Below are 12,349 nucleotides of genomic sequence, written 5' to 3' on the forward strand. Positions count from 1 at the left end.
AAATCTTTTTCCCAGTCTTTTACATGTCGGTGAATGTCACATTATAATGAAACCAACATTATAGGAAATATTCTTGATTATTCCTTGTTTTTAGTCTTCCGGACAGAGTTTAACAGCAAATCTTACTCAAATCTATCTCCAGTATTTACCTTGAATCTATTTATATTGCTCTCTACTCTTCTACTTAGATTTTAAGAACCATGTCTTACCTGAACTAATTCCAGAAGCTTCCATCTGGTCTTACTCCTTCTTCTGGTGCACTGCTCCTGTTCATCACCCTATCACAGCTAGTGATTTTATTTCAGAAGGTTAATAAGATGGGAACCACCACTACCACACAACACACACACATGTCAATATCACTTAATGGTTTCGTCTTGCTTTTAGAATAAAATCCAAATTGTGTAATATGACCTCCATGGCCCCATTCTGGCTCTAGCTTCCCTCTCTAACCACGTTTCATGGTCACTTTCCTTCTGCCTCATATACTCCAACCATTATGACTTTCTTTTGTCTTTGTCCTTTCTAACCTGCAGGGCTTGGCCTGGAATGCTCCACTCTCCTTGTTCTTAATGTGTCTGGTAAGTTCTTACTGAGTTCTCAAGTACTTTCTTGGGAAGGACTTCATTGTTTATCCTTACTCTTATCTAGCTCCAGCTCCATAGTATCTTGTCTCACTATGCTAGATAGTTTCTACTTGTTAAAATTTGCAATGTTTTGATAATCACGTGTAATCGTTTGCTAGACTTAGACTCCCATGAAAGCAGAGATGTCTTTCTTTATTGTATTCCCAGTTAATAGCAGAATGCGTGTGAGTTGCATATATGCAATATTTTAGAAAAAAAAGTCAGTGAATTCATATTTGCAAGGATGTGCTAACCAGTGATGTAATTATGGGAATATAATAGTTTAGGTTATCTCAATAAATGTTTTTTTTTTTTTAATCTGGTCTGCATTCTGTGTGGGATTTCTGAACTGAGATGAACAGGGTTCTTGACACTGTATGGCCACATCAGTATTATTTTTATCTCTTAACAAAAAAGGCTAAATCTTGATCACCCAGTCCAGTCAACTTTTTGGCCTTTGTTCCTTGTTCTCTTTGATAATTTGATTTTGGGAAGGCCCATTTTCCTTTCACATTCTATGTGATTGCTGCTTTGTTAATAGGAGTTTATTGAACTAGACTTGTTTTCCTCTTTCTCACAAATTAATTGCCACATGACTTACAAGAGATAAGAAACAGTATTACTACTACTAGTAAAATACATAGAAGATGAAGTATTTTTAGCTACCCTGATATTTGCACTCTGCTAAATATTTTACATGCCTACTCCATTAATTTACATGATACCTTCTTTACAGAGAAGAAAAATGAGGTTACATTGGCCAGAAACACAAAACTGGAAACCATCTAGTATCAGATCCTATGCTCGAATGACTGCCTCATACTTCCTTATGTGCCTTCTCATCAAGAGTGCCTCATCCTTCTCTATACAACTAGATAGAAATGACATCACATAATAGATAAAAGAGTGATAGTAAATTACTTTTTCACCACTGGGATCGAATACTGCTCTGATTCTACTGCCAGTTTGATCCTCCTGGTTGGTAAATGTTCTATCTACCATTTATACCGCTGTACTTGTATACACAAAACTAGAACCAAAATTCATTCTTAAAACCATTTTATTTATTTATTTGTTTGTTTATTTAATTTTTTTAAAAAGACTTTTATTTATTTGACAGAGAGATTACAAGCAGGCAGAGAGAAGAGGGGAAGCAGGCTCCCTGCTGAGCAGAGAACCCGATGCGGGGCTCAATCTGCAGGACCCTGAGATCATGCATGACCTGAGCCGAAGGCAGAGGCTTAACCCACTGAGCCACCCAGGTGCCCCCTTAAAACCATTTTATTTGCATTTTGGCAGAGCCAGTGTTTATCAGAATTTTTAGGGAATTTGTAAGTTTTGAAAGAGGGCCTCTGGAATGGATTGTCCCTGAATATGGCATTATTCTTCAAACTTAGTCCTCAGGCTTCGTTTCCTGTAAAGGGCACATTTCTAGACTCCAACACAGTCAAACTGAATCAAAATTTCTAATCCATCCAATCCTACTGCAAATTCCTGCAGGCCTACCCATTTAGATGGCCCCTCTTAACACCTGAAAAAATAATTTTTCACTTGGATATTTATCAAGACAAGAGAATTTATTAAAAAGAAGGGAACTCAAATCATGGAACAAACATACTACTTACATGGGTGGTTAAGAATAAGTACATATGCAGCATCTACAAATAATGTGGGTTTAATGTTAGCCACCAATTTATGGCAATAAATTAGAGAAAACTGGCTACGGAAGCCCCTATGATCTTTTCGGATTTGCAGGATTCCTTGATGTGTTTCTTCGTCCCATTTTGGTCCACACAGATTTCTACTGCATTGGTATTTAATTTATTCACCTGACAAATATTTGATCCAGACGTTCACTGGGCTCGGTGCTGGTCACTTTCTGTATCAGAGATAAGGTACTAATTATAGAGAATCGTTCTGTTTGCAGGTGCCAGATATTCCATTTTTGAAGCCCAGAGCTTTTTGATCTGATACACAGTTTCATCTCTTGAGTTTGTTTTTCTCCAGCTATTTCTCTTTTTTCAATCTGCTGTTGTATAAACTTGTGTCTGTGTCAAAGCTGCTAAAATCATGGTTCTTTTCAAATGCAAAAGTGCCCATTGTATGCATTTTGAAAATGTTTGCAAAGGATTCCTGCAAAATACCTCCTTGTAATGAACCTCCCATAGCTGTGCTGTAAGGAGTTTCATAGCAATACCTGATTTTTAGGTATAGGAATTTTTATGTTCCAAGTTGTAGATTTCCTTGAAATTCCTCATTTAATAGACTTCCTTAATATTGTGGGTTTTTCCCCCTCTTACAAAATTATGGTGAGCTCTTTGGAATTTTTTTCTGTTAATGTTTTTTTTTTTTTAAAGATTTTATTTATTTGACAGAGATCACAAGTAGGTAGAGAGAGAGGAAGGGAAGTAGGCTCTCCGCTGAGCAGAGAGCCTGATGTGGGGCTCGATCCCAGGACCCTGAGATCATGACCTGAGCCGAAGGCAGAGTCTTTAACCCACTGAGCCACCCAGGCCCCCCTTTCTGTTAATGTTTTAATCCCCAGTACCTGACACATAGTAGGTACTGAGAAATATTAGTTGTGTAATAAAATGAATGCATCAGTAAATAAAATGGTCCCAAATATGCAGCAATAACACTTTTATAACACAATGCTGCCTCTCCAGAGTTTTGTTAATTATTATGTGTGTTGCCAAAGAAATGGACCACATGAAATATTTTATGCTTCCAACTAGAGTTTTCAAAATTGAGCATGCTTTGTAATGTAAAATAAGAGAAAATATAATTAAAATAAGTACATGGAACTCTTCCAACGCAGACCCTTGGCGTATTGTCAAATCTACTTCTCACTAGTTGTTTAGATTCTAGAATAAAAAATATCCTTTGACTTTCTCTGAAAAAGTGAATGGCCACCTCTGCAACCTTTGTGCCTTAACATAGTTAGAATTGATTGTTCCTGATCTTTATTGATGTCTCCTTTAGTTTTGTTTGTTTTTATGTGTTTTTTTTTTCCAGAGTCCCAGTGCCCCACCACAACTATTTCTGCAAACTCCTTCTGCACCTGACCTCTTCATTTCTATTATTTTTTTTAGTCAGATCATGTGTTTCCTCTGCTCCTAGATCTTCCCTTGCCCTTGAATCTGGGCTAGACAGAACACTGTAAATGCTAATGCATTCAGTGTCGTTTTCTTGGCTTTCTTTGAATCTTTCTCCTTGCTTCCTCCCTGCTGGCACTCTGCCTCTGTGTGAGTACCTTACGTTCCTGGAGGTCAAACTTCTTTGACTTTGGCTACTCCTTTCTCAGAGTTAGGACAACAGCGATCATTTCTCTAGATTTTCCCCTTCTGTCAGTTCCCATCTATTACCACTACTCAAGTTTTCCATACATACAAGGTTCTCTTACCTCTGAGATTTGTACTTGGCATCTGAAAATCTGTAGACATCATCTCTCTTCATTTCACAGTTGAGCAAACAGAGTTGAAGCCTGGTTAACTTTGGTGCATTAGAAGCATGCATTGCCTCCTGAAGCCCAGCTAAGATAACAGAAAGGAATACGAGGGTTAAAATGCTACAGGGAAAAACAAGAGCAAAAACCATAGCCACTAAGAGGTGACATCAAACTTTGGGGGGAAAGCAGATATTTGTGTAATGAATGATTTGGCAGAGTACATGTGGAACTCTAGGTACCTATAGAGAAGGATACCAAGGAAGAGATGTTCGTCTTAGCCCCAGTGGAACTTGGAAAGTCCCTCAGGTTTTAAGCCATTAGATGCACCTAGTTCTGTGTAAGGCAAACTTTGCGGGAGACAAAGTCAGGATCATTGGTTTATTTTTGTAAAAAAGAAGCAATTAGAAACATCAGATGTCTTTTCCCACCTCTGACAGTCAGCCAGCTATGGCTTTTCCAGCTTTGAAAGGGAAATTAAGTCTATTTTCCAGAGAATGGACTTGGAAGGGATTTTGAATGAGAGATCTGGGGCAAGCAGTGAAAGGAGGAGCTTCCTTTCAAAAATAGGGGGCTTAAGGAAATGTCTCTATATCTAATGATGAGAAGGATACATATCTCTTTACTTTGTTTAACCCTTGTAATGGAAGCAATGACATTGCCGGAATCAAACATTAGAGGATCTCCTTAAATGATCTGATTTGGCAAAGGACACAAAATACAGATCCAAAGGGGCACATGCACCCTGCTCGTTAGAGTAACATTATTAACAATAGCAACTACAGAGAGAGCCTAAATGTACATCGACTGATGAATGGATAAGGAAGATGTAGAATATACATAGATACACAGTGGAATATTACTCGGCAATCAAAAATGAAATGTTGCCATTTGCAATGGTGTGGATGGAGCTAGAGTGTATTATGCTAAGTGAAATAAATCAGAGAAAGACAAATACCATATGATCTCACTCACATGAAACTTGAGAAACATATAGAAGGGGGAAAAGAAAAAAGGGAGAAAGGGAAACAAGCCATAGGAGACACTTAACAATAGAGAAGAAACTGAGGGGTGATGGAGGGGTGCTGGGTGGTGGATGGGCTAGATGAGTGGCGAGTCATTAAGGAGGGTACTTATTTGATAAGCACTGGGTGTTATATGTAAGTGATGAATCACTGAATTCTACTCCAGAAGCCAGTCTGGAGTTGTTGCACAGTCTGTTAACTAAAGTTTGAAAATAAAATAAAATGAGGGGTGCCTGGGTGGTGTATTTTGTTAAGTGTCCAACTCTTGGTTTCAGCTCAGGTCATGATCTCAGGGTTGTAAGATTGAGCCCCACATTGGGTTCCATATTGAGCACAGCATCTCCTTGAGGTTCTGTCTCCTTCCGCTTCTGCCTGTCCTGCTTGTGTACTCTCTCTAAAAATAAATAAATTTTTGGTGAATAAATAAAATGATGGAAGTAAAAATAAATCTGACTTGAAACCCTGTTAACTTAAAGGACAGCCCATGAAATCATGAGACTAGCCCATATACAGAGTTCCAGATTAGTTTTTCAATTTCTCACTTCATTAGTGAATAGTCAAGGATTACTAGAAATTTGGTTAAAAATGTGAACATGAGAGAAAGAGACAAAAACTTAGTGAAAATAGAGTCTATGCAGTAATGATAGAATGCATCATAAAATTAATATTCTCAAAGAACTAAGAGAAAATACTGTACTTACCAAACAGATAGGATGATGATAATCCAAAACTATGAGGGAATAAAGAAACGTTCTTTGAAATTGAAAACAGAATAAATTGAAGTGTCAAAAGAAAAAATTAGTGTAATCCAGAGGGTAGAACAAAAAGACAAAGAGACGAAGTTTTATACACAACTAACAGGGGTTTCAGAGAAAAAGGAGCGAAGACTCAGATGATGGTAAATATCTATTTTATTTGACAGAGAGAGAGAGAGAGATCACAAGTAGGCAGAGAGAGAGATGATGGTAAATATCAAAGAAATGAAAGACTTTTTCAGAAGGTGAGAGATATGAGCCCCTAGAATGAAAGGGCCCGTGATGCTTTCAGCAACATGGTTGAGAAAAGACTCACTCCAAGTCAAGGTAACATGTCCAAATGCCAAAAATAAAGAGAAGAATCCAGGTTGTACTAGGTGTTGTATCAAGTGTTGAATCACTGTATCATATACCTGAAACTAATATACTGTATGTTAACTACCTAGAATTTAAATAAAAACTTTACAAAAAGGAAAAAAAAGTGAGCTATGTGTGATGGATCACAATCAGACTGTCATAGAACTTTTCTTTTTTATTAACATATATTATTTGCCCCAGGGGTACAGGTCTGTGAATCATCAGGCTTACACCATTCACAACACTCACCATAGCACATACCCTCCCCAGTGTCCATAACCCAACAACGCTCTCCATACCTACCCACCCCTCAGCAACCCTCACTTTGAGAACTTTTTAGTAGCGAGAGTGGAAACTGATGATTCTTTAAAAATTGGAATAAAATACTTGCCATGAATACTTATATATGCAGCAAAGCTTTCAATCAATGTGAGGCAGGAATCAACACATTTCTAGACATACATGATTACAAAAATGTACTTTCTATGTATCCTTTCTTAGAAAACTTCTGTGCGTAAGATCTACAGTTGGTGAGTAAACAACAATGACAGATCAGACTGAGAAAATAGGAGCTATAGTAAATACATAAAAGAGGACATTCTGGGAGCAGAGGTATGCGCCTTACACAGAAGGATCCATCCAGCACACCCGACAAGAGGACAAAGGGAAGGAGAACCTCCGAGAAACAATATAATTGACAGATTTCTCAGGGAATTTATACTGGTGGAATGTAGTCTTGTGGAGACCATTTACAGTTTTATTGAAGGGCTTGGGAGGGACTATTGATAGGTCTCCTAGAAAAATGAAGGACTGAATGAACTGATGATTATTAATCTCACCCACTCTTGCTTCCTCCATTCGTTCCTGCGCGGCCAGTTGGTATCAGCATATATAGCTCAGTTCAGTGTCCACCAAAGGATCTTGATTTGCGGATTTGGTTATAGTCCTTTAGTTCTTTCCTCCTGAGTGCTTCATTTCTTTTTGTTATTTAGCTGGGATCTTTATACTTAACAAATTGTTAGAATGTTTTTGGTGCATAAAGCGTTCATTCATTTTAACTAATCACTGTTTTAGATTGTCACAAAACACTAATTCTGCAGTCAAATGCTCTTCCCCTGACAAAACACTAATTCTGTAACATCATTTCCTTCTTCTTCCCCCACTCTATCCACCCCCCCCCCCCATTTAAAGGGTACATGCTTATTGAAAGCAGGGACTCTTCCTTTAGGATATCTATTTAAAAAATCCAGGATACCTCATTTTAATAAATATTAGGTGTTTACTGTACAAAGTTTCTTGCCATTTTTGCTAAAGCAAATTTTTAACATGCCAGCAAGACCCTGAGAATTCATCCTCTTATCTTCAGGCAGAATTGTGCTTACCTAGTCTAGACAAATTAAAAAAAATTTTTTATAAGAAAACTTATTCTTCCCTACGTGACCCATTGTTAATACTTAACCACTCCCCACCACTATGAATTTCATGTCTGAGTTAAATCTCTTGAATTGATATTTAAGTCCATTCTTTTCTTTTTGGTGCTGTCATACCAACTGGGCAACATCCTCTTTCCCTCCTTGTGTCCCTCTCTTTCTCTTTTTTCCAGGTTGCTCCAAATTAAAGGTGAAAACAAATTTTTGTCCTAACGTAGCATGGTATCTTGAAAACAAAATCAAAGAGACCGTAATTGCAAAGTTAACTTCAGGCAACTCACAACTTTAGCTGACTCTGGTCTTCTGATGTGGAAATTCTACAGTATAATGGCCCTTTTTGAATCTTGTAAATGGGAAGAGAATTTGATCATTTATTGACCTTGAATGTCGTGCTAGTTTAGTTTTCTACTTGTGGGTATGGACTTAAATAATTTCCTGGTAATTCCTATTTTGGTTCATTGCCATGACTATGGGACTATATTATTAGCCATTCAATCAAACTGTAAGTTTAATGCTAGAAATTACTCTTAATTACTATCGACTTCTTCCCTCTCTTCTATCGTAAACAATAGAATATTTAGGGAGGCTTATGAGATCTGATTTACTGAAAACAAATGGTTAGATCTTGAGTGTAGGTTCTTGTAGAAAATAAGAGCAATAGAAAATTTAGATAGACAGTAAAACTACCTACTTCTGTTACATGAATATTAAATACTTCTGCATAATTTATGAAGCATAGGTAATAACACACATTTATCCTTTAAAAAAATAATATCATGATTTTGTTTAAGTGTTGGTACCCAGGGATAAATTCCCCACTCTCACGGGTTGATACCAATAATGAGGCAGCTGAGAAGAAAACTTCTCCGAGATGTATTCTCCAAGTGGCTTGTAGATGCGCCAATGCAAAAGATGTAAATAGGATGTGTGTTGTATTATTAATGTTCTCTGCATTTCTATAGACCGTTTTTGTGACTACCCTTTAAGTCCTTCACAGTGTGTGGGTGGTCAAAGAATTTCTGAGCTACTCCCTGTTGCTTTCAGATTATTGAACCAATTTGACTCTAGTTAATAACTCTATTTACTGGATAATGGTTACTGTCCTTTTATCGGCTCAGTAACACCACATCCCCATTATAAACAACTGGTCGGGGACATAAATCTCTTTATATAGTAATACACAAAATACTTTGTCTCTTAAGGGCAGTCTTACAGAAACAGTAACCAGGACTGCATTTGTCATTGGAAAAAGCTGCCTCAGGCCTCTGTGGGGCTGCAACTGGGTGGCATCTTCTAAATCTTTTCTCTGGAGTTGATCAGATGGCAGCTTTCAGATTGGAAACTTGATTCAGTGCTGCATTTAGTGTGATTAAAACAAATGATGAGCCTGGAGCTGGGTCTCTACAGCCCCATAGAACAGGTTTCAAAATGGAAAATGAAGGTAACCCGTTTGTCTACACAACACCAAAGAAATAGCTTGATGAACTTTCCACTACTGTAGTGACTGAGTTTTTTTCTTTTTTCTTTCTTTCTTTTTTTTTTTTTTTTCTCATCAAATAAATTGAATTGACCAGCTGTATTGGCGTCCTGTAGACCCAGCCTGAAAAGTCTCCTGCTCTAACAGGCTTCAAACTAGTGGGGGTCTGTAGTCACGCAGCAGGTGCAGTGAGATCTAAGCCCTTAAATGCAGTGTATACACAGAGCTCTGCAGACAGCCCTGTGGAGCTACCACATAAGATGGTTTTTCATGTGTAAATGAGAAGGCCTTTCATTTTTCAAGCTATTGCATTATATCCCCTTCTGTTGAAAGACAAACACAGGAAATCAACTGACACTGAGTTAATTACGGAAGGATGGCCAGTATCGTAGTCCGGATTGTAGGCTTCAGTCATGGGGCTTAGATGCACCAGTATATTTTGCACTTCGGTCCTCAGACCTTAAGCTACACTGGGGAATCATGGTTTTCATGAGATCGCTTTCTGGGAGATCCTTTCTGGGAGCAGGTTGATATTGAATGAAAAGCCTACCAGAATGGGGGTTGAGAAGGGGAAATAGTTTTAGGGCTAAGAATTATGAATAGCTCAATGGCTGACTTACAAAGGGAGAAATTACCTGGCCTGGTGTTTTAGTAGAAACTCCCTAAACCCCTGAAACTTGCTGCTAGAAGACAAAGTTGAAGTCCCTTAGCATGAATAGAAATAAATGTAGATAAAAAATATAATGGACTCTATGTGATTTTCCTAGTCATGGAATGAACAACTCTTGCAAATTACTATAAAAGGTATTTAAATTTTAAAGGTTTTCAATATTTTTGATTAGTATTCGGAGGAGTCCTACTTTGAGGTTTTTACTTACATGTTTATAATTTCCTCATATTTAATCAGGCTGTATAATTATAGTGGGACTTTAAAATATTTTAAAAAATTTTCTCATGCTACATGATTATGTATGTCTTTGTATGTGTACAAACACACACCTTTGTATTTCACATATATAGATATATATACAAAAACACACTATTTGTTTATGTACTATTCTCTCTAAAACACTTAAATTTTATTTGTAATGACTTTAATGAAGACTAATGAATGTTAAAGCCTTTCATGTGTGGAATGTCCTCTCTGACAGCCATTGGAACTTGAAGTTTTGATAATACTATTAACCCTGTTTTATTAGTTAGAAAGCTGATTCAGAGGCGTTAGGTAATTTTCCAAGGTTATAAAGCTCATAAATGACAGAGCCAGGAATTTTAACCTAGATCATAAGTCTTTGAATACTGTCATATACCTTCTCTTGTTGAATATATATTTCAAGGTAAATGTTTGAAGTAGATTTCAATATGTGCTACAAAATGAATACGATGTATACATATGCTCAAATTTTGCATGCTGAACATTTCTTTAATGAATTACGTTGGCAGATTTCTAATATAGACTGTGTTGAAGCCTGATTTTCTTGAATAAGGTAGAGATCAGACATGCTTTTTTTTAGTGTACATCTTAGAGTTGGTCTCTTTTATATGGCTCACACTCATATTTTAAGTTTAGCCTCAAAAGATCTATAATAGAAACATAATTTTAAGGCCTTCCTTGTTTTGGTTTTCTTACTGTTGTTGGTAGCTGCTGGAAAATAGGATTTACTTCTTTTCTGTATATCATCCCTATGAGATGTAGGTCTCCTGAGTGGCAGGTGGTATTTTTTGTTTGTTTCTTTGAATAAAGGAATGGAGGTAAAAATCTGTGATGGAAATATTTAATATTTATGACACAAAGAGACTATCAAAGACAAATCTGTGTCTTGGAGACTCCTTTGAAAAAGTCCACTATTAAGCTCCAAGTAGCCAAACACTTATACAATTTGGGAACATATTGTTTGTAAAAGTACTAACAGAGCTCTTCCAAATGTTTTGGAAGATGTGTCTTGGGAGAGGTCAAATGGGCTCAGATCCTATGTTTGCTGCTGTTAGACTCTATTATATCCATTGACTTTCTAAGCACAAAAGGGAAAATGAAAGGATATCAATCATGCTGTAGAGGATAACTTCAGCGTGATCCTCTTGGCTGTTCAACAAGTGTCTCTTATTGGGTCTGCTCAGTCATTGACAGCCAGGGAATTGATGTCTGCATGACAACAATAAATGCTAATGGAGTTGTGCATGTTAAATCCCACTGCACTGATAAAGGACAGATTCAAGTGCTGAGTGTGAGCCTTCTGTGGAAACCAAGTTGGGATTGATCTTGCTAAAATAACTTCCTTTTGCAAATCCAGAGCATTTCTCAGGAAAAAAAAATTTTTTTTTCATACCACTTGGTATTTCTTGTGAAAGGAAAAACGTAGAAAAAGGTAGGTGTGTCTTGGTGGTGTTTTACTGCTATAACCAATTTTAGAAAATGCATTTTTCAAAATATAAAAAGTACTATAATAGTTGTCCTAGTCATTGTCTCTGAATAATCCCATTTATTGAGATTAAAAATTAGAGATTCCGTAAACTCCAGATGTTTCTAAATATCTGGGTATTCTGGTTCTTCTAAGAAAGCAAACAAGATGATTTGATCTTTTTGTCTTGTAAAATTTTTGAAATTAATTCCATCCATGTGTGATTTGAGTGATGGTGATGGTAGGGAGCCATGCATTCTAGTTTAGAATTTATTATTTAAACAAATTTCCCAAGTATTTTTTTTTTAATCACGCTTGGCTTTTTTTAGTTTATAATAGACTAATTCTTTAATACAACTGTCTAGCTTCAGGTAAAGCACTGAGAGCACATATAGATTATTTCCTTAGGGAAACAAAGACTGAAGTAATATTCTCCTATTTCATGAAATTATTCACTCATGTCCATATGTCTTTTGAATGCTCACTGTGTAACAGGTGTACTTCTAGGTCATGGGAGGGGGACAGTGAACAAATAGATAAAACCATGCCCTTATGAAGCTTACCTTTTAGTGTGGGAAGATGGAAAATACAACCAAATTATTATATAATGTCTGGTGGTACTAGGTGACATGGAAGACTACAAAGCAAGGTATGCAGATTGGGAGTTGTGGGAGATGAGGACTACTGTTTTACATGTGGTGATGAGAACTCAGGTGGCTATAGAGGTAAAGGGCTTGATGCTAAATGTTTACCATTGGCTTATGTGGAGTACTAGACCTTGGTTATGGAAATGGGTTTCCTCTATTCCTTTCCAAAGAATAGAATGCCATTTTAC

General features: G+C 36.9%; 1 protein-coding gene across 1 annotated transcript in view; it reads right to left on the reverse strand.

Moving 5' to 3' along the window:
• Window positions 1–2,633: 2,633 nt before the first annotated feature.
• IZUMO3 (IZUMO family member 3) overlaps window positions 2,634–12,349 on the reverse strand; it is a gene marked incomplete at both ends in the record, with an annotated part of 40,264 nt that continues 30,548 nt past the window's right edge. Inside the window, 2 exons of the mRNA XM_080820212.1 lie at window positions 2,634–2,823; window positions 4,030–4,194. Coding sequence (XP_080676338.1) covers window positions 2,634–2,823; window positions 4,030–4,194 — 355 coding nt within the window. The remainder of the gene's footprint in view (window positions 2,824–4,029; window positions 4,195–12,349) is intronic.

The sequence above is a fragment of the Martes martes genome, assembly GCF_963455335.1.
Source record: "Martes martes genome assembly, chromosome: 12".
Lineage (NCBI taxonomy): Eukaryota > Metazoa > Chordata > Mammalia > Carnivora > Mustelidae > Martes > Martes martes.